Genomic DNA, 27,607 nt, shown 5'->3' with positions numbered 1-27,607 from the left:
TCTTGCTGTTTTGGGGATTGAGGCCCACGTTGGGCTCCATAGTGGGTGTGGAGCCTGCTTGGGATTCTCTCTCTCTCTCTCTCTCTCTGTCCCTCCCCCACTCTTTCTCTCTCTCAAAATAAACATTTAAAAAAATTTTAATGTTTATTTTTTTGAAAGAAAGAGAGACAGAGCACAAGTGGGGGGGGGGGACGCAGAGAGAGAGAGACACACAGAATCCAAAGCAGGCTCCAGGCTCTGAGCTGTCAGCACAGAGCCCGACGTGGGGTTCAAACTCACAAACTGTAAGATCATGACCTGAACTGAATGAAGTCGGATGCTTAACTGACTGAGCCACCCAGGTGCCCCAATAAATAAACAATCTTTAAAGCTTTATTTGCTGGTGATAAAATGATTTCTATTTCACAAAAGAGAAATCAATCTCTCTCCTCTCTCTTTTTTGTTTCTTTACTCATAACAGTGACTCTGGAGTTCTTATTGCTTTGGGCTCAGGGAGCAGGCTGGTGGTAACGTGAGTTAAGAGAGAAGGAGAGGTTCTGCTTTAAGTCTTAGGACAAAGCCAGGGACTCCAGCTCCATTTGCTTGAGAACACTGTGCTGGGATCTTGCTGGAAGTCATCTCGTGGAGACAGCTGAAATTCCCTGATCTCTGCCTCCTTTAGGAAATCAGTTACAGGAGTAATTGGCAGTCTGGCTCGCTAACTATCATCTACCAGCAAGCCAGCCCCTACATAGTCCCATCCGAGGGAAACTGACTGGTTTCCCTTTTGGTAAAATTCTCCTCCTTCCTTCCCTCTTCTCATTCTATTGTATGTATCTAGGCCACTGCATCTCAGACAACAATACATAAGCTATTTTAAGAGATCACATTTTTAAAAATGTTTTCCTATTATTATTTCTTTGCTTCTTGCTCATTCATTTTGAAATCTGTTGCTCATCCACAGAGAAGCTGCAGCAGGTGCCACACGTTTCTCACCCTGGAAAGCTCTTTCCTCTTTCCTCTCCCCGCCCTCTCCTCTCCGGAGATCCAAGGCAAGCCTCTCACTTCTATGAAGCCTTCTCAGAATCAACTGAAAAGATGGAAAGAGATGTTTCCTTGGAAATGTAATTGCATGCAGGTGAAAGAAGTCTGCAGGTAAGGAAACAAGCTAAACATCTGGAAGGAAAGCTGAGGGAAGGGATAAGATGGCAGCTATGAATTATGAAATTTCCCTTCTCCTTGGAAGAGAACCTCTGTAGGGGGAGACAGATGCATCCCGCTGCTAAGCACACAGTAGGTGTTCCATTAGTCCTTTTTGATTAATGCCTTCTGCGGTGGTTCTTCAGTGTTCACAAATTCTTTACCACTCCTCCCTTCAAAAGGCAGAGCCTAATTCTCCCTTCCTTAAATGTGGGCTGGATCAGCGAATGACTTGTAATGAATAGAATATGGTGGACTGATAATGTATGACTTCAAGTTAGGCCAGAAAGGGTACTGCAGTTTTTGCCCTGCTTTCTCTTGGACGATCCACTCTAGGAGAAGCCAGCTGCTATGCCACTAGGACTCTCAAGCATCTCTGTGGAGACGGACAAACTGAGGTCTCCTGCCAACAGCCAGCATCAACTTGCCAGCCAAATAAATGAGCCATCTTGGAAGTGGATCCTCCAGCCCCAGTCAAGCCTTCAGATAATTGCAGCCCTGGCCAAAAGTTTGACTGCAACTATAGCTTGACTGGATCCAAACCACCCAGCTAAGATGCTTCAGAATCGCCATGAGAGATAACAAATGCTTGCTGATGTTTTAAATTGCTAAGAGGGAGGGATCTGGAGAGACACAGCAGGAGGAAAAGGTTTTTGTTTTCTGGATCAAGTGCGCTCAGCTGGCAAGCTCCTGCAGTGCAAACAGCTTCACCCCTGCCCAGTCCCTAGAGTGACCAGCAATGCCAGTGGCTAGGAGCTTCTCCTGACACTGACCCCCATGGGCAGTAATGTAAGCAGAGCGCCTTCACCTCCAGCAGCATTTGCAGATTCTCCAGCATCCAGCACCCGCTATACGTGTGGCTTCTCCAGCACGAGGCTCCTAGATCACGCATGAGCTCTCTAGCATCAGGCTTCTGCAGTCCATAGAGGCCAGCAGCACCCAGCGGGCAGCAGCTTGCCCTATACCCTGCCCAGGCAGTTTTCTAGCCTTTGGTTTGGCAGCCCCCTGTGAAGAACTTTCCTTGGCATCCTAGAGGGCAGATCTCTGGCAAGTTTCACTCTCATGACAGTACAGTGACTTTTCTGACATCTGGCGAGCCATAGGCTATGTACTCAACAAGGTCTGGAATTCAGCCGTAGTGGGGGATGGGGGGGTGCCTCTTCCTTGGGTGCTCTTTCCTCGACCTCAGCCATGGGGGGTAGGGGTTACTCCTAGATCTACTATTCATGTATCCTGTACCCTTTACTCACCAATTCTTTTGTTATTCTAATCACCTGGGGTAATAATTATATTAAAATGTCCCTGTTCAAGTTCCTGTGGGGTTTCTCTCTCTTGATCGGACCCAGATTGAGACATTGCGTTTTGTCATAGTTTGTTACACAGCAACAAATAACCAATACACCCCTCCCCATCTCATTGCCCATTGCCAACTCCCCTCTTATTACCATCAGCCAATGGTTACCATGTAGCTACGCAGAGCAGGCTCCTCCTTCAAGGTTTTTATCAGGAGTCATGTATGACCCACTGCAAAAAGAAGAACAAAGTTTTTAACAAAGCTTTAATTAGCCAAATGCCAGATATAAGGATCAGACGTGAAGGGCTGCAGGAAGCAGCAAAGGCTTGTTGGAGAAAGCTCTAGGCTGCAGTAGGGTGTCACCCAACTCTGATGACTCTATAGGACACAGCCCAGTAGAAAGGAAAGAGGAGAGCATTGTAGGTAGGGGGAACATTGTATCAACAGCCTAGAGGCAAGACCCCATGCGGTAGAAGTAGGGCAGCAGTGACTAGTTCACTCCAGTTTGGCTGGTGAAGAGATTTGACGTGGTAGGCTGGTGGCAAGCAAGGTGACCAGATCATGAAGGTCCTTGAATACAAAGCTAATTCGTTTGGCACCATCACGTAAAAAAGAGGTCCGGTGACCATATCTTTGAGGGCAAAACTCAACTTACTTTTGTTGTCGGTACAATTATACTTGTCAGATCACGAGACTTCGCTTTGGAGCCGAGAAAAAGTTCACCATGACAGTTGGGAAGCTGTGAATGTTTTTGAGGATGATGCAGTGTGGGGTTCTGAAATTAGCCTGGAGTGTGTAGGGTCAAAGAGAATGGAGACCAGAATTAGAAAACTCAGGATTCCTGATGTAGGGACTAGGGTAGCAGCAGCGGAAAATGAAGAACTGGGTAGATGTGGGATGTTCTGAATGGTTGGCTGGATGTGGTGGACAGAGGTTGAAGGTGATGCCCAGTACTTAGCCGGTGACATAGGAACAGAGGGAGCTAGCTGAGGAGTGGGTAGGATGATGTTGGCTTTTGGCAGGTTCCACTGGGGTCACTGCAGTGTATCCAAAAAGCAGGAAGGAGCAGCCCTCAGGCCTGCACTCAGGAGAGAGACAAGGGCTAATGATTCAGATCTGGTAGTGATGTCCACTCAGAGGTGACAAGTCAGACTTTGGGAGATGGTGATGAGGATGGTCCCCAAGTAGGAACCGGCTCTCTGATCAGCCCATCCTCATCAACAACCCTCCTCCCACCCCCACTGACCCAAGAGATGAGGTCCTGGGTCGGGAATTCAGTGGGGACACATTTCCCCAAGTATTCAGTCCTAAACAGACCCCTAAAAGCCAAAAGCACTATCTTCCTCAACTGCCACAGATTCTGGATTAGAATCCAGAGTCCGCTCTCATGGGGCTCAGGCCAAGGAATATGAAAGCAAAAATCTTGAGTCTAGGAGGCTCTAACCCTATTTCTGCCCCAGATCAGTCATGAAACCTTGAGCAAATCACTTTTCCTCTTTGGGTTTGTTTTTTCTTTCAGCAAAATGACAGAGTTGGCCTTAGAATAGACTGTGGTCCTGCCCCTAAGACCACGGGGTCTTTAGCTGGGCCAACATGTTCTTCCTCCTAAATCAAGTAGTAGCAGATAGAACCACTCCAATTTTAGGGTTTTCTCCCATAACGTTTTCTCTTTTTTTAATGTTCATTTATTTTTGAGAGAAAGGGTGACAGAGCATGAGTGGGGGAGGGGCAAAGAGCAAGGGAGACACAGAATCCGAAGCAGGCTCCAGGCTCTAAGCTGTCAGCACAGAATCTGATGTGGGGATCAAACTCATGAACCATGAGATCATGACCTGAGCCAAAGCCAGACCCTCAACCGACTGAGCCACCCAGGTGCCCCCCGTAATGTTTTCTTAAACCATTAACAACCGCTACTGTTTGTTTTCCAGATAACACAGGTAACACAATGAATGAACACATGGGAAATGCACTATCTGGGAATTCTGAAAATAGGTGATCATATTTGGTTTGACAGTCTTCTTGTTTCTGGAGACTACATGGTTATGATTTTATATTATTCACATAATCACTCTGGTTTCTAAAGCTAAGTTCTAGTGGCATTTCAGGGTGCTTCTTAGAGAGTTCTGGGACTCCCTGGTGCCTGCAACCCAAAGAGACTGGTCTGCAGACACACAGGACTCAATGCTCTCTAGGACCTTTCCAGTGTCAATCTTTCACTCTCTCAATCTTCGATCTTTGGTGAATATCCTTCGCGTGCAGAACATTGTGTCTTACATTCACTAACTCACACATCTCCCATGTAATCCTCTCAACAGCCTCAGGAGATAAGTTCTCTCATTATATAGATTATTATATATGTCATTTTATAGGTGAAGGGACTGAGGCTCACATGGGGTACATGGCTTGCCTAAAGTCACACAATCAGTACGTGACAGAGCTGTATTTGAACCTGAGAGTCTGATTCCAGAGCTCTCACTCTTCTAATATGCCTGCAATCTCTGTCATTAATGCTTTTTCCACCAAATATTTTCAGTTCTTCCTTGGACACATAGTAAGACTGATCTCCCCTACCCTCTATGGCTAGTGAAGTGCGAGCATCATTTCTGGTGTAACTTTTTTTTTTTTATAACGTTAATTTATTTTTGAGAGAGACAGAGAGACAGAGTGTGACGAGGGGAGGGGCAGAGAGAGAGCGAGACACAGGATCCGAAGCAGGCTCCGGGCTCTGAGCTGTCAGCACAGAACCCGACGCAGGGCTCAAACTCACCAACCGGGAGATCGTGACCTGAGCTGAAGTCGGTCACTTACCCGACTGAGCCACCCAGGCGCCCCTCTGGTGTAACTTTCAAGAGCCAGTGATCACTGTCACCTTCCCTTTTCCTTCTCTAGGAGTTGTAGATACACAGTGAAGATCGACCCTCAGCCTTGGCCACAGAGAAAAGAGGATTTGGAAGAGACACCTGTCCCTCTACCGCCCCAGCTGTAGGCATGTAGTAGGAATAAGAAATAACCTTGTCGGGGCACCTGGGTGGCTCAGTTGGTTAAGCCTCTGACTCTTGGTTTCAGCTCAGGTCATGATCTCACGGTTCATGAGTTCAAGCCTCACGCCGGGCTCTGTGCTGCCAGTGTGGAGCCTGCTTAGGATTCTTCCTCTCTCTCTCTCCCTCTCATTCTGCGCCAATGAATAAATAAATTAAAAAAAAAAACAAACTTTGTCATTTTTAAGCCACTAAAATTTGGAGTCTGTTTGTTACTGTGGCACAGCCTGGCCCGTGCTGAGTAAGCCCATGCAATACTGTCTCCTGCTGATTATCTTTGGCCTCTGCCCCCAAGACGTGCCTTCTCCCTAAAACTCCCTTAAAGCACTGGCTCCACATTCAAATTTTAAAAGCAGCAGGGGCAGAAGGGAATCTGTCCCCTAAGCAGAGAAGTGGGGACGTGTTCTGGGAGATGCACCCATGCTTTGCCATGCTCCATGTAGCAATCAGGCCGGCTGAAATCCCCACCCAGCCCCTGGAAGGCCCTAAACAGAAACTGCTCCTCATGCTTTTCTCCCATAGTCATTTATTGGCTCTCCTTAATTTTATTCCCCGCTATTAAAGTAGGAACGGCTGGGCTGGCAGACGGAGGGCCGGACTCCCACATCCTGGGAGCACTGCAGGCTGACTATGACCTTGCAGGCCTGGATCTGAACCTCCTCCTCAGGGTGGATGACCAGAGCGAGGAGCCGGTCTGCCAGGCGCGACTCATCCCCAAAAAGAGCTTCGTGCAGCGACTGTTCGTTGTAATGCCACTTCACGGCACGGTAGTGGGGTGAATTCCGGCCCTCACTTAGCCGCTCGGCAAACACCAGGACCTCAAACAGCAGACTCCCTGGCTGTGTGGACTGAAACAGGTTCAGGAAGTTGGCATGCACCTGTGACGGGAGCGGAGCGACAATGGCAAAGAAATCCAAGACAAGTTCTAAAGTTCCTCCATCTTCCTATTGCCTCAGCTCCCCAGTACCTAAGCTTCAGATTCAACTGAGTAGGATTTTTGTAGTTTTCCTTTCATTATCATTCTCTAACACAATGGCAATGCGGTCATAAAACATGAGAGATATGATCATAACATTGATGCTGGGAAATCTGTTGAGTCAAATATTAAAGCTTATCATGTGGTTAATTTTTATAAATATTTTTATTTTGGGGTGCCTGGGTGGCTCAGTTGGTTGAGCATCTGACTTCGGCTCAGGTCTTGATCTCGTGGTTGGTGAGTTTGAGCCCCGCATCAGACTTGCTGCTGTCAGCTCAAAGCCCACTTTGGATTCTCTGTCCTCCCCTCTCTCTCCCTGCCCATCCCCTGCTCATGTTCTTTCTGTCTCACATTTTTAAAAAATAATATATTTTTTTTTGTGAGAGAGAGAGGCAGAGAGGTAGAGGGAGAGAGAGAGACAGAGAAAATCTTTTTTTTTTTTTATTTTTTGAACGTTTATTCATTTTTGAGAGACAGAGCATGAGCGGGGGAGGGGCAGAGAGAGAGGAAGACACAGAATCAGAAGCAGGCTCCAGGCTCTGAGCCATCAGCACAGAGCCCCACGTGGGGCTCAAACTCACAAACTGTGAGATCATGAGCAGAAGTCAGACGCTCAACCGACTGAGCCACCCAGGGCGCCCCAGAGAGAGAGAAAATCTTAAGCAGGCTCATGCCCAGCGCTAAGCCCAATATGGGGCTCGATCCCATGACCCTGGGATCATGACCTGAGCCAAAATCAAGAGTTGGACGCCTAACCAACTGAGCCACCCAGGTGCCCCAATTTTTAAAAATATGTTGTGTGTTTGACATGAATGTGCATTTACTAATTGTGAAGTGTTCTTTACAATTGTAGGTGTGTCTAGTGGCTCAAGCTTATTTAAGTTATTCACAGCAAATATACCCTTACTAGTTTTTGGTTTTTATCTATTAATTGCTGAAAAAATAATTAAAATCTCCCAAATCTTCCATTGTGGTGGAAATGTGTCAGTTTTTTCCTTAGAATGATTCAGCCGTGAGAAGAAAGAAAATCCTACCATTTGCGACAACATGGATGAACTTTGAGGACATTATGCTAAGTAAGATAAGCCAGACAGAGAAAAACAAATACTGCATGGTATCACTTATTGGTGGAAACTTAAAAAAAAAAAAAAAAAAAAAGTCACACTCGGAAACAGAATAGAAAAATGGTTGCCAGGGGCTGGCAGTGTAGAAGAAATAGGGAGACATTGGTACAAGGATATAAACTTTCGGCTATATGATAAATAAGGTCTGAGGATCTGATGTAAAACATGGTGATTAGAGTTAATAACACTGTATTATATAATCAAAATTTGCTGAGAGAACTTAAATGTTCTCACACACACAAAAGGTAAATATGTGAAGTGATAGATATGTTTGCTAATCAACTAGATAATGACAATCCTTTCACAATGTATTATCTATATTATATCAAATCACCACTATGTACACTTTAAATATCTTACAATTTTATCTGTCCATTATACCTCACTAAAACTGAAGAAAGAGGAAAAAATGTTTTCCTTGTAATTTTATCAAGTTTTTGCCATATAATTTTTTTTTAAATTTTCTTTAATGTTTATTATTTTGAGAGAGAGAGACACACACACACAATGCAAGTGGGGGAGGGGAAGAGAGAGAGGGAGACACAGAACCCAAAGCAGGCTCCAGGCTCTGAGCTGTCAGCACAGAGCTGGACGCGGGGCTGGAACTCACAAACAATGAGATCATGACCTAAGCCGAAGTAGCACGCTTAACCGACCGAGCCACCCAGGCGCACCTTGCCATATAAATTTTGACGTTATGTTATTAGGTTCATATAAGTTAAGAGTTACTTTATCCTTCTGACCTAATTATTATGTAGTGACCCTGTCTATTCCTAATAATGGTTTTTGTTATAAGTAACTCTTGTCTAATATGAAAATACCTACATTGTCTTTTGTTTTGTCCCCTGGATTCCTGGCTCTCAGAGTTCAGAAAGCCCTTTAAAGGAGAATCTTCCTCCTAACAAAATGAATTCTATTCTATTGGGAGAATGGAAGAGGGGATGTTTTTCAACATATCTAGTTCAAAGGCGTGAAGAGAAACAAGACGATCTTGTTAGGGCTAAGTCTGCCTGGGGAATCCATGATTCTTCCTTCCCCAATATCTGAGTTGGTATCCGTCAACCCTTCTTCAGTTCCTTTCTCACCTGGCAGTTGAGAATATCATAGAGAAGGTCGTTCTTCTGTGCCAGGTAGCTCAGCAATCGAATGGCTTGCACCTGAATAAAAGAAAGAGCAAAACATGAGAAGGCAGATTACTCTGGGCCCGAGCAGGGAATGCACAAATCCCTGTTCCTCCCTCTAGGTGCTGGTGCAGGGCTGGTCAGGAGTGGCAGGGCCTGGGCCACGGTCCTCAGGCACCTGTGCCAGGATATAGTCCGACTGCAGGATCTCCATCAAGGCAGGCATCACCCGTCTCAGCTGTGGATGCACATAGTCAGGCAGTGGGAGGTTGTTGAGGAGTCTGAGGCCTGCAATGTGCAGCTCCGAATCCCAGATGCTGGCGATCAGTTCCAGGACCTTGATGGAGTGTTCCTGGGGGATGGGGGTGGGGGGAGAAGGATCTGCTTTTATGTGGTGATCCCCAACACTGTCCCAGCCTCTGCCTTCACTCTTCCCTGCCCCACCCATGATGCCTGAGCCAAACCCAGTAGACAATTCCCTCTAACTTACACTCTTGTTATTTGACCTCTTAGGCCACTCCTACCTCCTTTCTCCCCTTGGCTTCTCGTCCACAGAAGTCTTTCCTGGTTCTTAGGCCTAACCTTTTCTTCTCTATCTCCATCTCTCCCTTAGTGATATCATCCAGACTCACAGTGTTAAATACAATTGATGCTGATGCCTTTCAGCTTTCTGTCTCCAACCCAGACCTCTCCCTGAACTCCAGATTCATATATTCAGGTCCCAATTCTACCTCAACCCAGAATGCTTTTTAGAGTATTTTATTATTTTTGAGAGAGAGAGCATGAGCAGGAGAGAAGGGCAGAGAGGGAGGGGGAGAGAGAGAGAGAGAGAGAGAGAGAGAGAGAGAATATCTTGACCCTAGGATCATGACCTGAGCCAAAATTAAGAGTTAGACATTTAACCAGCTGAGCCACCCAGGCATACCACAACCACCTCCTTTTATATATATATATATATATATATATATATATATATATATATATATATATATATAAAATTTATTGTCAAATTGGTTTCCATACAACACCCAGTGCTCATCCCAACAAGTGCCCTCCTCAATTCCCATCACCCACTTTCCTCTCTCCCCCACCTCCATCAACCCTCAGTTTGTTCTCAGTAGTCTCTTATGGTTTGCCTCCTTCCCTCTCTGTAACTTTTCCCCCCTTCCCCTCCCCCACGGTCTTCTGTTAAGTTTTTCAGGATCCACATGTGAGTGAAAACATATGGTATCTGTCTTTCCCTGTCTGATTTGTTTCACTTAGCATAATACCCTCCAGTTCCATCCACGTTGCTACAAAAGGCCAGATTTCATTCTTTCTCATTGCCAAGTAGTATTCCATTGTATATATAAACCACATCTTCTTTGTCCATTCGTCAGTCGGTGGACATTTAGGCTCTTTCCATAAGTTGGCTATTGTTGAAAGTGCTGCTATAAACATTGGGGTACAAGTGCCCCTGTGCATCAGCACTCCTGTATCCCTTGGGTAAATTCCTAGCAGTGCTATTGCTGGGTCATAGGGTAGATCTATTTTTAATTTTTTGAGGAACTTCCACACTGTTTTCCAGAGCAGCTGCAATAGTCTGCATTCCCACCAACAGTGCAAGAGGGTTCCCATTTCTCCACATCCTCTCCAGCATCTTGTCTCCTGATTTGTTCATTTTAGCCACTCTGACCGGCATGAACCACCCCCATTTTTAAAGATTTTATTTTTTAAGTGATCTCTACATCCAATGTGAGGCGCGAACTCACAATGCCGAGATCAAGAGTCACATGCTCTGCCAACCTAGCCAGCCAGGCGTCCCTTGCCAGAATGCTTAATAGACCTTTCAAAGTTAACACGTATGCAGTCCCCAAACCTGTTTCTTCCACCATCTTCCCTGTCTCTGCTGTTGGTTACATCCCCGTTCCAATTACTCGGGTCAAAAATCTTTAAAGTGGTCCTCTTTAACTACCGTGCTTTGTTTTTCTTCACACCACTTTTTCCAATCCTTCAGAAAAATCCTGTTGGCTCTACCTTCTAAATCTATCAACAGTTAAGCTGCTCCTCACCGTCTCCTCTCTACCACCCTGTTCCAAGCCACCATGATTTCTCACTTGGATTTCTGCAAGAGCCTCCTGTCTCCCTGCTTCCATCCTCGCCCCCTGCCTCTATTTTCAGAATAGCAGACGTGTTACACACGTCACTCTTCGGCTCAAGTCCCTAGTTCGTTCAGGGTAAGAGCTGAAGTCCTTATAGTGGCTTGAAAGGTCCCATATGCTCTGCCCCTCTCTTCCCCCCCCCCACCCCCCACTATTTCTTTGACCTCATCACCTATTCTCCTTGGCTCCCATGGTTGCCATCACAATGGTCTCTTAGCCATTCCTTGAGCATGCCAGATACACACTTATCTTGTTTTTGTGCAGGCTGTTTCCTCTACTTAGAATGCTCTCCCTCCAGGTAGTCATAGCTCCCTCTCTTACTTCCTTGAAGACTTTATGCTAATGCCACCTTCTCCGTGAGGTCTTCCCTGACCACCCCCTTCTTTAAGACTGCAACCACTCCCGTCCCAGCCCTGCTTATCCCCCATCTTTATTCCATTCCCCACAGCACTGCACGTGCAACATATTTTTAAACTTTTAATTTCCAAATAACTATAAATTCTCAGCAAGTGGCAAAAAGAGCCCAGAGAGGTCCTGTGTGCTTGTCACCCCGTTTCCCTCAATGGTCACACCTTACATAACTATACACGATACCAAAACGAGGAAATGGGTGTTGGCACAAAGTGTGAGTCTGGCGCTGTGTCATTTTATCACGTGTGTAGATTCACGTAACCACCACTGCTCTCAACGGATTATGCCATCAGCGGCATCCCATCACCACAAAGATCTTCCTCCTGGGACTCCATTACGGTCAGATTTGCCCCTTCCCACCCAAAGCGGCCCAACTACTAATCTGTTTTCCATCTCTACAATTTTTTCACTTTGAGAATGTTACATACATTGAATCACACTTTGGGACCTTCTGAGATTGGTTTCTCACCCAGTGTGATGCCCTTGAGATCCAAGTTGTGGTGTGTGTCAAGACTTCACTCCCTTGTGTTTCCAACTAGCATTCCATGGCGTGGATTACCAGTTTGTCTAACCATCTATCCATTGAGAGACATTTTGCTTGTTTCTAGCTTTTAACTATTACAGGAAAAGTGGCAACGAATAAGATCGTGTACAGGTTTTTGTGCAGACAGAAGTTTTCATTTCTCTAGGATAAATGCCTAAGAGTGCAATTGCTGGGTTGTGTGGTAAACATATAATTCATTTTTTCAAAAAACAAAACAAACAAAAAAAAAAAAACCCCTGCCAAACTATTTTCCAGAATGGCTGCTGTACCATTTCACATTCCCACCAGCAACGCACAAGAGATCCAGTCTCTCTCCGCCTTCGCCAGCATCTGGTACTGTCACAAATTTTGAGTTTAGAACACTTAATAGGTGTGTCGTGATAGGTCGCCGCAGCGTTAAGTACGTTTCCCTCAGGTCTACCGATTTTAAGCATCTTTTCATGTGCTTCTTTGCAATTCATAGATCTTCTTCAGTGCAATATCGCTACGTCTTTTGCCCATTTTCTACTTAGATTTTTTTTTTAATTTTTTTAACGTTTATTTATTTTTGAGACAGAGAGAGACAGAGCATGAATGGGGGAGGGGCAGAGAGAGAGGGAGACACAGAATCGGAAGCAGGCTCCAGGCTCTGAGCCATCAGCCCAGAGCCCAACGCGGGGCTCGAACTCACGGACCACGAGATCGTGACCTGAGCTGAAGTCGGACGCTCAGCCGACTGAGCCACCCAGGCGCCCCTACTTAGATTTTTTTAAATAGTGAGTTTTGAGAGCTCTTTATATGATCTAGATAGGAGTCCTTTGTCACCTATGTGCTTTGCAAATGTTTCCTCCCTGCCTGCAGCTTGTCTTTTCATCCTCTTAACAGGGTTCTTCACAAAGCAAATGCTTTTAGTTTTGATGAAGTCCAATGTATCGACTTTTTCTCTTATAGATCATGCTTTTCGTGTTATTTCTATTTCTATGAACCCTTCATCAAGCTCTAAGTCCCAAAGGTTTTCTCCTTTGAAACTGTATAGGAAGCTCCCATACCTGCTTCCTTACCATCCTTCTTTATTTTTCTCCGTTGCACTTGTTACGTGAAATATACCATAGATTTCACTAATTTGTGTATTGCCTGCCTTGCCCTGCTAGAATATAAGCTTCCACTGGGACTGAGATCTTTCCTGTTGTGCTCACTGTTGTGTCTCCAGTGCTTAAACACAAAGTACTTCATATACATTTGTTGAATGCATAAAGGGATCTTGACTTCCAAGACGTAAGATGCTTGGACTGAGAGATATTACCAAGGACTGAGAATCCCACAAGCTGTACTTTTGTGAGCCATGTAAGAGGGGGGCAAGAATCGTGGAGTGAGGGTCACAGCATTCCCACTGGTACCTGCCTCTCCCTGCCCCAACCCCGTGTTGTCCACTAAGAGCTGAAGGACAGATAAGAGCACATCTGGTGTGGTGTTTCAGGCAGAGGGAACAGCCGGTGCAAGGGCCAGGGAGCAGAAGAGCATGAAACATACAATGTGAATGGCTGGGGCTGGGGCAAGGAAGTGAAGGACTGTGATCTTTATGCTAAGAGCTTTAAGGAAGACCAAGCAGGGGGTTGATGGGACCAGATCCCTCTGGAAAGGGTGGTCTAACTTAGGGAACAGGGGCAAGCTCCATTTTGGACATGCTGAGGGCCACTAGGATGTCTAAGTGGAGCAGCTGGCCATGGGTCTGGAGGTCAAGGGAGTCCCCAGGCTACGGACAGAGATGCAGGAAAGTGCATCCAGATGAAAACTGATTGGCTGCTTTTACTCAGAGAATAGGGATCAGGTCCTCAGGATACGATGGGGAAAGTGTTGCCCAGACCAGCTGCGTCAGAATCTTCTGGGGGGGGGGGGCTTGTGAAAAACATAGCTCCCCAGCTCAGCTAGACTCTCTAGGTGTGGGGTCCTGAAATCTTCAATGTTAAACAGCTCTGCAGGCAATTGATATGTTTGAGAATTACAGACTTAGGGAAACTGAGAGAGCTGAGGGATAAAGCAGAGGCAGCCAGCAAGTGGAGACCTAGAGACCTTCCCCCCAACCCCCCCCCCCCAATTTTTTCTTCCTTCCTTTCTTTTTAAGTAGGCTTCATGCTCAATATGGGGCTTGAACTCATGACCTCAAGGTCAAGCATGGTCTACTGACTGAGCCAGCCAAGTGCCCCTCCTCAAAAAAGTTTGATGCAAAAAATTTAAAGTGTGAAAATACCAAGTTTTGGCGGGGAGAATATAATGCAACTGGAATATTCATGCAGAGCCAGTACAGGCTGTAAATTAATACAACCCTTTTTGAAAAGTTGGGCATACCCTTTCATCCAGCCATCCCACGCCTGCATACATACACATCCTAGAGAAAGTCTCCTATATCCTCAAGGGAGATGTATACAAGAATGCTCATGGCACAATGTAGAAACAATTTAAGTGCCTACCCATGGGCAAATGGATAAATACAATCACAGGATGTTCATGAACTAGAGTACTATACAGCAGCAGACAACAAGGAAACAGAGCTACCCACACCAATAAAGATGAATCTTTCAGTGCTGGGGGGAAGGCAAACCACAGAATACAAACTGCACACTTCCAGATATGTTGCAGCTTAAAAACATCCCAAACTACATTTTGCCTATTATTAACTACCTCGCGTTGCCAGAATGATACCCGAATATATGGTAAAACTATAAAGAAATCAAGGAACAGATGCACAAAATGGAGGAAATAATTGCCTCTGGTTGGGATTGTCGGGGAGGGGAGCAACTGGAGCATCTAAGCTGTTGGTCATGTCAGATTTCTTAGCCTGGGTTTTGGTTACGTGTGTTTTGTTTATAGTTCTTTCTACCGTACACATATAAAATATTTGTAAGTTTTTTATATTTATTTTTAATTAGGAGAGATCATTTGCTAGACAGAAATTTGGAGGTCAAGGAAGAAGGGTTCTCTTTTATGGGACGGTGTTTTTTTAGGATTGGAAGGATTAGAGCATGTTGAATTAATGGGAAGGAGTTGAGGGGAGCATATCAAAGAGTCTAATTAAGGAAAGAAGTCCTCAAAGAAGGGGATGGGATCCAGTACTGAGACTAACATTGACCACAGACAGGAAGAAAGCCATTTTCCCATGGCATCAGCGGGAAAGCAGGAAAGGATGGGTGTGAAAACAGGTAAACCTGGGGACGTGTGGTGGCTTGTATTTTCTCTATATGGTAGTAGTGAAGGCATCAGTGGCCCAGCCACCAGCATCAGACCAACACAGCAGAGGGTGGGTGATATGATAGATCTGGTCTTTGTCCCTGGTTCTAGGCACAGAACTCCTAAAATCCTTGCATTTGACTGATAGAATGGTGTTTTGCTTTTCATAGTAAGTTCTTCTGCATTACCCCGGAGTTTATGTCAAGCAGGTGACTCTTGTGGATGATAGATAGCTTCCAGATGGGGATGCTGGTGGCCAGAAAGGCCAAGCCATGATTAAGGGGGTTGAAGAAGGGAGGGGTTAGTGATTGAGTTTAATCACAAATGGCCAATGATTAATCAATCACACCTACATATTGAAACCTCCACACATACCCCTAAAAAGGGCTCGGAGAACTTCCAGGTTGGTGGACACATCAAGGTGCCAGGAGGGTGGCTCACCTAGAGAAGGCATGGAAACACTGCACCCTTCCCCCCGCCATACTTTGCTCTATGCATCTCCTCCATCTGGCTCCTCCTCCGTTTATAATTAACTGGTAAATGTAAGTAAAGTGTTTTCCTGAGTTCTGTGAGTCTTCCTAGTGAATTCTCAAACCAGAGGAGGAAGTCCAAATTTATAGCTAAGTGTACTGGCACTTGTGACTGGCATGTGACGTGGGAGGCAGTCTCGTGGGGCTGAATCCTTTATCTGTGGGGTCTGCACTAACTCCACGTAGACAGTGTCAGAATGCAGTTGCATCATAGGACACCCCATTGGTGTTGTCGGATGGGATGGTATCAGAAAGAACCTTGGGGCTTTCTGCTAGTTGGGACTCAGAGATACTCCTAGCACCCTAGTTCAGTTTCAGCCTGATATTCAAAGGCTTTTATGATCCTGCCGGGAATCTGACCACCATTTTCTCACTTGATTACGAGGAAAATCGGACCCCAAAACTTCCGGAGCATGACCATTTATTTACCCCATGCCTATTAAAGAACCCACGGTCTGTGGACAGCCTGTGTGGTCCACCCCACCGCTTGCTTTTGCTCACCTGGACTTTAAGCCTGAATTTTCTGATGCCAGAGAAAGCTTTAAGTGTGTTCAGAGCTTGGATTTTGACACTGTTGTCCTTGTCATCCAGCATGGAGCCCACCAATGCGATGTCATCAGTAGTACAAGCAGAGGCCTAGAGTGTGCCAAGAGAGACAGAAGAGGCAGGAGAAGCAGGTGTCCTGGGCCCACAGCCCCCCATGTTACCAAGGCCCCTCAGCACGACCCCTCCCGCCAGCAGCCAGAGAGACAGGTCTCAGGACACAGTCTGTCCAGCCAAGGGGGCAGGGATCGGCCGTAGCCCCCGGGGGCCGGGCTGGTTGGGAGGGACTTCCTGCTTCCTTTCCCTCACCTCGGCCTCCAGCAAGTACACACAGCGCGTGATACTGTGCAGGATCATGCTCTTGGCGTACTCATCCTGTTTGTACTCCAGAGAGTTGAGGAGCCTCCGGAGCTCACCTGAGTCCCGCCCGTGCCGCTCTCGCTCGATTGCCAGGCCTAGACAGCCACCCCAGCCAGGTTCAGGCTGGGGACTCAGGAGTGGTCAGAGAATGGGGTTGGGAACTGGGGGAGAGGGAGCTGGGGACAAGACTGTCTTCCTTTTTCTGAAGAGAGGCCTTCTTGCTACGTGCAGGACCGCCACAGACAGCTGAGCTGTGCACCAGGGCACTTCGTCTAATGATGTATCGTTTGTATCCTAAATGTCATAGTTTTGTGTTTACTATAACAATTTCCTGGCATATGGCAGTCATATGTGGTATTTCGTTATAATCGGTATATGGCAACGATATTCCAACAGATGGCAATCAAAAAGTCTGGCAGAAGGGTGCCTTTTTCTACTCGGCACAAAGTTGTCCTATGGACCGGTGGAGGTTCTGGGCATGTAGGTGCCCCCACCGTTCCCTTAGGAAGAACTGCTGATGCCAAGCTTCCAAGCAGTGGCATCCTGGGGGCTAGAGTGAGTGTCAAATTCGGAGACCTGCCAGAGCAGTCCTGGAGAGCCATCTACTTCCTGGGGACTCTGTGCTAGCATCTCTAGGGCGGGTTTGAGGAAGATGGAGGAGAGAAAGAGGAAGGAGAGAGGAGCTTGGAGGAGTCACCTTTGGGCCCTCCCACACTGGAGGCCTCCGGAGCAGGTGCCTCCTGGGGCAGAGCCCTCTCCCCAGGGCCCGGACACTCACGGGCGATGCAGATTGGTGAGGTGGTGCAGAGGGGCGGTTGGCATTTTATGCCAGCCTTGATGGCCTTGTAGAGCAGGTAGATGAACCCAGCACCTGTGGCCAAGCCCACTACGCCCTTGCGGATGTGCAGTTGCCCCAGGCACTGGGGGACGCTCATGCCCATGTCTTCAGCGCTGCCTTGCTCCCAGGTGGGAGCTAGGCCCAAGGCACCTGGCAAGGGCCTTCTGGAACCAGAACTCTGGCAGGGCCGGGAACCAGGGTACCAGAATCAGAACCTGGGCAACAAAGGAAACTGGGGAAACAGGATGGAGGGTGGTGATCGGGAAACAAGATGGCCAGGGGCGCTTGGAAGGAGAGAAGTTTCAGCTTCTGAGGCTGTAGGAAATGAAGCTCGAGACTCTAGGGGAATAAAAATTCTGGGGGCAGGAAGGTCCTTCACGTCCCCTTTTCTTTAGGAGAGCCAGGACGGCTGGGCCCCGGTAGGCAGCTCTAGAGTCTGGCTTTCCTCCATTAGAGGGCAGCAGAGGCCCAATTTCTGGGCTTGTTCCTTGGGAAGTTTCTGGGAGGGGCGTCGGGTGTGCCCAACTGGCAACCCTGTTCCCTCACTCCCTGGCCTCTCATCTTTGATTTCTTCACCGTGGATTGACTGCTGGGCATCTGGGTGTTTCTGCAGGCAGGGCCCCCTTCCATCAAGGGGAGCACTTTGTAAAGTTTCGCAGTCTTGAGGCAAACTCACCTTCCAGCAACTGTAGTTCCCCCTGTAGTGGGGACCTGTCTGGCCAAAAGCTCTTGAGGGCAGCTCTCTCGGCATCTGCAACATCTGATAGAGTCCTGTACTTAGGAGGGGCTCAAATCATGACTTCTGTCAAACAGTGTCAAAATCATGACTTCTGTCAACAGTGTCAAAATCCAACCCAGAGTGAGCAAGAATCTGGTTACATAGGCACTCCAGGCCCAACCGGTGTGACCCTGGAGGAGGACGAGATTGCCCATGTCTGGGTCTCAGTTTGTGCATTTGCAACCTGAGAGGATCCAGATTTACCATTCTATAACTCCAGGATTAAAACTTGGGTAGGTGTGTGCCTTTAAATGATGGGGGTCTAAGGGGTGGCTGGGTGGCTCAGTCGGTTGAGCATCCGACTCTTGATTTCAGCTCAGGCCATGATCTTGCAGTCTGTGGGTTCGAGCCCTGCATCGGGCTCTGGGCTGACAGTGTGGAGCCTGCTTGGGATTCTCTCTCTCACTCCCCTCTTTCTCCCCCTGCCCCTCCCCTGCTCATGTGCACACACTCTCTCAAAGAAACTTAAAAATAAATAAACGATGGAGGCCTAAATCTGGGAGAACCACAACCCAGTGCCCTGCCCCACCCCTACACAGGGAGATGAGGCTTGAGGCCTCCTGTAGAGAAAATGCCACCATCCCAGAAAATGAGAGTTCGACTTCGGAGGACTTGGTCTCCACCAACAGGATAGGGCAGGTGAGACTAGAGCCTTCCCTCTTTCTCCCCTTTCCCTGCTTGTCCCCTCTGGCCTTGCCTCCTAGTACAAAACAGGGAAGTGACAAACCCCAAGCCAGGCTCAGGCCCAGAGCCAGCACTGAGCACCATTGTACCAGAAGAGGGCTTCACCTGCCTGGGTTTAAGCTCCTGTTAGAAGGGTCTAGGTCCTGGGCTACACCTGGACTTGAAGGATGTGAGGAAATAGGAAAGTAGCATCCCCAAGGAGGCTGCAGCCAGCCGGGCCCGTCCACTCAGAGCCTTCACATCGCACACCCTGGGCTACAGGCAACACTCCTAGGTGGTCATTCTCTTCCTTTCCTCTCTTCTGTCCTCGGCCCTCCTCAAGGGTCATTCCTACCCAAGCACTCTACCCAAGTCACCCAAGGTGGGTGACTACATGGACTCTGTGATGAGGGGTGACAGAGGCCCCTGGAGGCCTCCCTGCTGCCATGGAACCACCTGTCATGCCCCATGGACTCCAGGCAGGAAATGGCTGCCTGATGGGACTGCTTTAGGTTCTAAGGCTACCCTGGTGGATTTGAGGGTAGATCCTTCAGAACAAGGTTGCTGCCCTCCTCTGGGGTAGAAACCAGGGCTACTGGCCTCTCTAGTCCGTGGGCTTGACTGTGCAACCCTCACTTCCTACGTAAATGCAGCGCTCACCTGTTCTTTAAAGAGAAAAAAAAAAAAAAGCATCCTCTTTTGGCTTTAACCCAACTCCTTCCTGCTACACCTAAAGCACACTTCTCTTGGTTCTGCTCTTAGATGATACACAGGGACCAAGAGGCAGAGGCCATGCCCAGAGTGACATTCTCACTAGTCCACAGCACCGTGAAAAAAAAATTACAGAGGAACGTCCATTTGTTGGTGTAAAGTCAATGACTGTCTTTTCTTGGGAATGACTGCTTTTGATTCAGAGGAGGTCTTTCTTATTTTGAGAATTAAAATGCGCTTGCTTTTACGAAATGATAGTGATAATAGATGGTAGTTGTGTTTTGAGTGTTCTTAGGGTGCATAAGTTCAAGATGCAACTTTGTAGGAACTTGGCTTTTGTTTTCTTATTTTGCTTTCTGTCAAATCCAGACAGAGAAGTCTGAGATTCCAGATACACACAACCAGCCCCAAGTTTCTTTCCTATCCTGACCAAGGCAAAACACGAGGGCTGACCCAGCACACACCTCTCTGCCATCTGCACTGGCTTTCTACTCTCAAAGCTGATGTTCCCATCATGGTAGGTGCAACTTAGTTTAGTGAAGGAGAGTGTGGGCTCGAGCCAGACCACCAGGGTTCAAAACCAGTTTGGCCACTGACTTAGCTTTGCGCTCTCTTTGTATCCCACTTTCCCCACCTGGAAAATGGTAATAATAATGTCTGCCTCTTGGGATGGTTTGTGAGGATTAAATCCTTGAAACAGTGCCCAGGGCCCATCAAATGTCAACTACAATTACTATTATAAGCAGGTTTCACCTGGACAAAAACGTTGGGCGTGGGAAGGCAGTGAGCACATAGATGGTGGGTCTCAGTGATACCTGAAAGACATTCACCTCTACCCGCCCCACCCCTCTTCTTCAGGCTAATCAATCTCAACTCCCCTGACCCATTTAATTGCCTTGAACAACTCTGGAGCCTCTCTGAAGCCCCCCAGAATACTTAAACCAGGAGGGCTCTTTCCCCCAGCCCATTCCCCACCTACGAAACCCCAACCTACGAAGCCCTGGTAATGAGTGTTTCAACCGAGTTAATTTAAAAAGCCTATTACGCTATTGGCGGCCTACTGTGCAAGACACAGTGCTAGGTCTTTATGGCGGGGGACAGTGGAGGGGATCAGCGCTTGTATGCACAGGAGAAACCAAGGGGAAATTAGCCTACTGTATATTGGAACGTTCACTGGAGTCCGATGGGCTTGGATTTGGGCAAATCCCATAATCTGAGCCTGTGTTTCCTCCTCCGGAATATGGGTTTACTGACACCTACCAACTACCAGGAAGTGCTGCTGTCAGAACTTGAATGACAGAATTTATGTTGCGACCCTTGGTGAGCAGGGGGCAATCCATCCGTGCGAGCTCCTCCAGGCAGAAAGCCAGAAAGTGGAGAGACGAAAGGCAGGGGGTGCGGCCCGTGCCCTGCCGTGGACCCCACGCTTTCCGAGACCGTCCCCTCCCCAGCTGGCTCTTACCCAGGCCCAGGAACCAGATTCGGGGGCCTCTCTGTAGCTCGTTACTCCAGCGGAAGCCGGGGGACAAGGAGAAACGCGGCGAAAGCACTGAGATTGGCGCCCCCAGAGGAGGAGGGCCGGGTGGGGGGCGGAGGCCGAGCCTTTCCCCGCCCCGGGCCTCCCCGCTTAGCTCCCCCCCTCCCCGGACTACCTCCTCCCCAGGCGCGCATCCGGCGACGGGCACAGGATGTTCTTTCGCTCCCGTCCCCCCCCCCCGCCCCCCCGCCGCCCCCGCTCTCACTTTCCCTTCGCTCCCTTCCCCCACTCCCGCCGCGCCCGGCGCCGGCACCTTGTTTAACCCCTGCTCTCCCGCGCTCCGCGGCGCTCGGGCGCCCCGGGGGCTCCCACCCTTCCCGCCTACCCCCCAGGACGCGGAGCGCGCTCGAGGGCTGACCGGGAAGGGGCGGGCCGGCCCGCGTTCTCGGGATCCATTGGCCCGCCAGGGGTGAAGGAGTGGGAAGGGATCCCAGAGGCCGAAGCCGGCATTCTCCAGACCCCCGCCAGTTCACCGGCGCCGGGCGGGCTGGGGGTGGGGCGCCCGCACTGGAGCGAGCTACGCGCCCGCGGGGGGCGGCCCTGTGGGCGTGGCTAGCACCGGGACGGGAGGCGGGCGGTAGGGTCGAGGACCCCTAATCTCATCATCTGCCGGGGTCTGAGTAGGCAGGGGCCAGGGGCTCCAGGAGAGGATGGAGAGGGCTCACGCCCCGCATGCACACGTCACTGTTTCCAAGGCAACCGGGGTGGGGGAAGCGGGCTGGAGAAGGAGAGACCTTAGAGAAAGGAGGCTACTGGAGGCTTTGGGACCCAGGTGGGGGTGGGGAGTCTGCGGGGGCGGGCTTTTCAATCTGCTTCCTCACTCGCTGATGCTGCAAGAAACCGAAGGGAGGACCGGTTCTGTTCATTCAACAAACGTTCATTGAGCTTGAGCTCTGCTGGGCGCCATGCTTAGGCACTGGGCTATGGTGGCTCAGGGTCTGAACCCTGCCCTCACCCGTTATTGTTAGTTAGGGTAGGATGGCCTTGCGCCCCGGGTCACGTCTGTGGAACCAGTGTAATGATTAAAAAGTGTTCCAGTATGGGGGGGAAGGCTAGTTAAGGAAGTTTGTCCCCCAATTCAGGGAAGGCTCCCAGCGTGCAGGGAATGAAGACCAACTATTGTCTGATCACTATGCAACAGGCACTTTTTTGGGCCCTTTGTATTCTCTGTAGTCTTTGCCCCTCGTTCTGCAAGGTAAGTATCACTAGTGACTTTTACAGATGAAGACACTGGTTCAGAGGTTGAGAGAGTTGTCCAAGGCCAAACAGCTAAGTGTTGGAATCCAGATCCAGGCTTATGTGGCCTCCAAAGTCAAAGTGTCCTATCTCATGCTCCCTTCTCTAAACAAATAGATTATATTAAATAAATAAATGAAAGATACTATCCCTGCCATGAAAGAGATTATAATCAATGGGGTTGAAAGTATTACGGGACATAAGTAAGCGATAAAATAGAGAAGAGATTGAAGGCAGCTCACAGGGCTCAGAGGGAAGTTGACAAAACGATCGAAATGGCTTATAGAGTATCAGAGCCTTCCTGCAGGAGGTAGATGTTGAAATGTTGGGGGTCAGGATCACCAGGAGGGAGAGAGAAAGTGTGTGTGTGCGTGTGTGTGTACGATCTGCTGCCAAGAAAGAGAACGATCTGCGGGCATCAGACCAGGGACCCAGAGTTAGGCAGGCTGCAATCTCCAACGGTGAAAAGATCCGTCTATAAACCCAAAGTCACTGGTTGCACCCACTCACCTTTCTGCCTTCCACCCTCCTCAGTGATTTTCTGTGTCTTACCAAAGCAGAGGATCCCAGCAGGCAGCTGCACTCATTCATTTCACTGTGCACTCAAGGTCTTTGCAGTTGGCACCTCGCACAAACTCCCTGATGCTAACTCGGATGTCAGCCTCTCCCTTCCCCACCCCTCTCTGAAGATTTGGTAAATAAAAAACAGGGACTTTTCAAAACAAAAGGGCCTGAGCGAGCATGAGGAACCAACAGACTCCAGGGTAATGGGGTCACCAAGTCAGCACAACCAAGTGGATAGGTCATTTGCTGCCCTTCTGCTATGTAACAGGCCCAGGGTTGGACTCTGTGGTCTGGGCGCACCATGAATTAATCTGGGTCCCTTCTTATGGAACACACAGGTTAACAGCTGGTATGCCCAGCGTTTGAGGAATCTGAAGCTGAAAACATACACACTAAACAGCGTTTTAGAAAGATTATTCCAGTAGGAGAAAGGAAAATCCTAGGTCAGAAAGGACAGTGTGACAGAGGCTGTGGGCATTTGGGCCAAAGGTGGAATCTATGGGGATAGAGAGGAAGCGGTGAATGTGAAAAATAAGGAACGATACATCTTGCAATAAAAGCAACAAAGGGAAGAATTTGGTAGTGGATCAGATACAGGATGGGGAAGGAGAGAAACTAGTTAAAAATTAACCCACCTTGGTGGTGAGTCTGGGGGATGGGAGAGCCCACAGTGGGTAACGGGGAAGAGCTGGTGTGAGGGACAGGAGGATGAGTTCAGTCACTTCCAGGCCATGCGAGGGCAAGTGTCCTGTAGGTGACTGGACTTGGAGAAGGGCAGTGGGCTGTCTTTTGAGAGTGTCCCTGTCACTACAGGTGTGCAAACAGCTCCAGAACCATCACTGGCCTGGGATATCCTGGACTGATTTCATATACCAGGTAGAAGATTGGAGTTGACAACATTGAGGTACCTCCTGGCTGGGAGATTCTGTGAGCTTTGGCTGGGCGAGCACACATGTGGGAAATATGACTCTATGTGTGGGAAGGGGGTCCATGGCCCAGGCCTGCATTGGCATCCATTTCCTCAGAGGATGCCAGAGATGCCATCAGATGGCCCAGGGGCATGAGGCCCAGGTGAGGCACTTCAGCTGCCTGGGGTCCCTCCCCCAGCCCCACCCTCAAAGGCCCTGGAGCCCAGGCCTGTGCTGACTGCCAGGGCCTTTCCTGGAACTCAGCAGAGGACGGAGCCCCTCCCTGCCAGCCCTGGCACACGCCAGGCACAGCGTGTCCCCTGGGGCACCTTGCAGACACCCCAGGAGGCTGGGGTGTGGGACAGGTCTCCACCTCCAGGAAGAGTCCTGCTCTGGGCTGCCATCTGAGCTCCCTGCCCCGGGCTGTCATCCTCACCAAGGCCCTACCAGACCACAGGGGACAGCAGGCACAGCAGAGGAAGGAGAAGCTTTGTGGCTGGGTGGCAGGATTCATGGGTCTTTGTTGTGGCTTTGGGTGGGAGGGTGGGGAAGGCAGAAAAGCAGGGTCTCAGGCTTCAAAGCACCTCCCCACCTGCTTCTCCCTCCCTCTGAGGAAATCTTCAGGGGCCTCGTGGTTTTGAGGGGAGGGGACAGGAAGAGACTCTAAACTCTGGGTCAGCCAAGGACAGAGGTGGAGGAGATCTTCTTGCCCTATATCCCATTTTCTCTCAGCATCGTCTTCCTGTGCTCCCCGCCACCCTAGAACAAATTTCTACCTCCATCTGCCGCTATGAGTTACACCCCCCACACCAAGATCTCCAGGGGCCTCCCAGAGTGGTGGGCTTTGGGGAAAACGGGCCTTGTACACAGAAGCTGCAGGCCGGGCCACACCTGCCCAGGGGGGCAGGAGGAGAGCTGCCCTCCCAGATGGGCCGAGGCTGCTCAGCTCGGGCTGGGGGGCCGATCGACGCTGGAACGCAGGGGCGAGAAGGCAGAGGGATGCTCACAGGGGCCACGTAGAGGTCCCGCGCGGCAGGCAGGGGCAGGCAGGGGCGGGAGCCGGGGAGCCGGCGGTACGCCCGCACTCCCCCCCCCCTCCTCCTCCCCCGGGCTCGAGGGAGCCTCCGAGAGTCGGGTCGTCGCTGACCGCAGGCTGCAAGAGCGGTTGATCTGGTGAGCGAGCACACCCACTTACCCAGCTGCTGAGTCAGGCTGTTCTCGCTCCCCGCTCGCCCGCCCGCTCGGGACATTGTGTTCCAGCCCCGGCGCGCTGGCACCGGGCCCAGGCGCTCACACCAGCCTCCTCGCCCTGTTTGTGCTCGCGGCTTGCGCTCGGCGCGCAGCCTCCCCGCCGCCGCAGCCCTGCGAGTGCGCGCTGGGGCCCGGCCAGGGGCGGCCGGGGGGCTGGTGCGGAGCCCCGGCGACGCGCCCCCGGCCCGCGAGGCCCCGCAGCCCAGCCCGGGCGCCAGCCTTACGTACAGCACCCAGACCTCTCCAGCCCCCACCTGAGCCCTGCTGTGGAAGCCCGGGCGCGCGTGGGGCCCGAGCGGCACACTTGGGGGGGGGGCAGGTGTCGGTAGCTCCTCGAGGGAGAAGGAGCCGCCCAGGCTGCCGCCCAAGCCCCGCTAGCGCTGGGTCCAGTCTGGAGGAGGATAGCTTGGGAGCGCGCCAGCCCCACACTTGGAAGACCTGGGATGCAGTCACGTGACAACGGAAGCCCGCTGGAGGGGGGCCGATTCAAGCGATCCCCCCACCCCCACCCCACCCCCGCCACGAGGAGCCTCCTCCTCCTCGTGCCTCGGACCCTCTTCCCCGTCCGCTCTTCGCACCAGCCTGGAGACTCCAGGGATTCCCAAGGGCTGGCAAACCAAACCCAGCCCTTTGGGAGAGCTTGGGAAACCCCTGGCAGGACGCCGGCAGTACGAAGAGCCCGGGAGCAGACGTCAGGGTGGAGAAGACGACCCCGAACTGGAACGTGACCCCTCCCTTTGTTCCAGCCCCAAACCCGGATTTATTCAGAGCCACGTTTTCTCTTTACCCATCCATCTACAGAAAGACGTCATTGAGTGCAGTTCCTGAAGGTTCCACCGTCTCCAAACCAAGGAGGGGACAAAGGACTGACATACTGAGCATACCATATGGAAGGCTCTGTTGGGTCGTGCTAACGATGTCAGTAGAAAGTTGAAGACACAATTCCTAAAGTCCTTTCGTCTCCCACCTTCCAACCTCCGCAGTGTGCTGTGCCATTTCTGCTGCCAGGGGTGCCCATGCTCCGAGGCTACCCATCTCTTCAGCTCCAGCTCAGAAAGGCCGCTTGAAACAGCGCCAGCCAAATCTGATTCCTCTCCCCTCCCAATGCCCGGCACATTCAGTCTGTACCTTTCTCACGGCACAGCGTGTGGCCTGTCTCGTATTCTAGTGATCTGTTTACTAATCCTGTTCTTCTAGCCAGATTAAAAAGTCCTTGAGGCGGAAACAAAGTCTGCCTCTTTGAGCCCCCCCCCCCCCAACACTTGAGCTCATCCCCCACAGGCCAAGTTTGGCACTGGAGTTGATGTTCAGTAAATGTTGGGTGTATTGAAATGATTTCCTGCCCTTGGGCAGTTTGCAGACCAGCTGAAGAGACAAACACACAGCTCGTGAGGTTAAATAATAACCCAAGCCAGCAGGTGGTGAGTACCAAATGTTAAGAGCTATAGGGACTCAGGAAGGAGGTGGTGATATGGGAGAAAGATCCCAGGAGGTTCTAGGCCTTGGGCTGTGTGTGTGGAGGAGGAGAGAGGAGGCGTGGAGGTGACTCATTCTGGTTGACATCACCACAAACCAGCCTTCATGCTAGCCACTTTACATGCATTATCTCTAATATTTAGGTGGAGGGAGGGGGGTAGGTTTAGAAGGAGTGGAGGGGATGGTGCCCAAGCCAGACCTGCCCAGAGCTTAACCAGAGCATAGAGGCAGCCTTGGATCTGGGCTCCCCACCCTCAGTTCACGGGCACTGCCTGTTCCCTGGCCTGCCACGCCTGCACGCTACACCCAAGAGAGCTGCCCAGCTCTGGATGCACTCTGGTCCCACCCTGGTGAACAACTGGCTGTGTGATCTTGGGCAAGGCACTTCCTTCCCTACACCTCACCGCCATTTGTACCTCTGTTGCAGCGCTTATGGGCCGGGGAGTCTGTGAGTTAGTGTCCTGGCGGCCACGCGAGGCTTACCACCTCCCCTCATGTTATCTGGGCTGCTGTGGCTGCCTAAACCCCCAGCCCTCTCTCCCTCCCCCACTCACTGCTCCCTCCCCGTCTGGAGCTGCTGAGAGGAACACTGGGTACAGAGTGTGAGCAGGGATAGTAGGTTTCCTGTGGTTGCAAAAGGAACATCGGGACTTTCCCTGCGGTGCCCAAACTGTGGGAGAAGTGGGGGAGGAGGAGGCAGGGCCAACCTCGAAGGAACCTCTGCTCCCTTCCCTCCCCTCCACGCTGCTCCCAGCTCTCCAAAAGGCTGGTACAGTTTGTTACGCTGGGGCCGGAATGTACCGTGTGTTTCATATGGCCTCTGTCCAGTCCTACACTGGCCGCTTTATATTTATACTTTCTTCTTCAGCTGTGGCATCCTGCTGTCAGTCAGTCACCCCTGCTCTCATCTGCCCACCTCCCACCTGGGGTCTGGACCCCACCAAGAATCAGTCCTTGGGTTCCAAACTCTTGTGGTGGGGGCGGGGGTGCAGAGAGGACCCTGGAGCAGAAAAGCTGGACTCCAAAAGGGTAAAACCCCCAGTCCCCTTTCTCTCTCCCATCACCCAGCCCTGCAACTGCCTCCAAGGTCATGGACTCCGATTTAGGTCTGAAGGTTCTCCGGGCCTTTGAGGTCCATCCTCTGTTCCTCGCCACTCTTGTTTTCCCGAGCACTTCAGCA

The 27,607-nt window shown here is 50.2% G+C and overlaps 1 protein-coding gene and 1 long non-coding RNA gene across 4 annotated transcripts; one reads left to right on the top strand and one right to left on the bottom strand.

Moving 5' to 3' along the window:
* Nucleotides 1-6,004: 6,004 nt before the first annotated feature.
* ARMC12 (armadillo repeat containing 12) lies at nt 6,005-17,967 on the bottom strand. 3 transcript variants are annotated; one of them, XM_047860784.1, is made up of 6 exons: nt 17,163-17,958; nt 16,415-16,560; nt 16,064-16,198; nt 8,911-9,084; nt 8,697-8,768; nt 6,006-6,389 (listed from the first exon to the last, which is right to left on the bottom strand). In XM_047860784.1, exons 1-6 carry the CDS (start codon nt 17,404-17,406, stop codon nt 6,057-6,059), a joined length of 1,104 nt encoding a protein of 367 aa, XP_047716740.1. In that variant the 5' UTR covers nt 17,407-17,958; the 3' UTR covers nt 6,006-6,056. The 3 variants fall into 3 exon arrangements, with proteins under 3 accessions (XP_047716743.1, XP_047716740.1, XP_047716741.1); XM_047860785.1 differs by having other exon boundaries at nt 6,007-6,389; nt 17,244-17,956; XM_047860787.1 differs by lacking the exon at nt 8,911-9,084 and having other exon boundaries at nt 6,005-6,389; nt 17,163-17,967.
* Nucleotides 17,641-23,650, top strand: LOC125166763 (uncharacterized). The gene is made up of 4 exons (XR_007152528.1): nt 17,641-17,722; nt 18,144-18,314; nt 19,825-19,972; nt 23,606-23,650. It is a non-coding gene; the product is annotated as an uncharacterized LOC125166763 (long non-coding RNA).
* Nucleotides 23,651-27,607: the final 3,957 nt, after the last annotated feature.

The sequence above is a fragment of the Prionailurus viverrinus genome, chromosome B2 (genome assembly GCF_022837055.1).
Source record: "Prionailurus viverrinus isolate Anna chromosome B2, UM_Priviv_1.0, whole genome shotgun sequence".
NCBI classification, from domain to species: domain Eukaryota; kingdom Metazoa; phylum Chordata; class Mammalia; order Carnivora; family Felidae; genus Prionailurus; species Prionailurus viverrinus.
The sequence above is the reverse complement of the archived record's forward strand: the minus strand, read 5'-3'. Positions and strand labels throughout refer to the sequence as shown.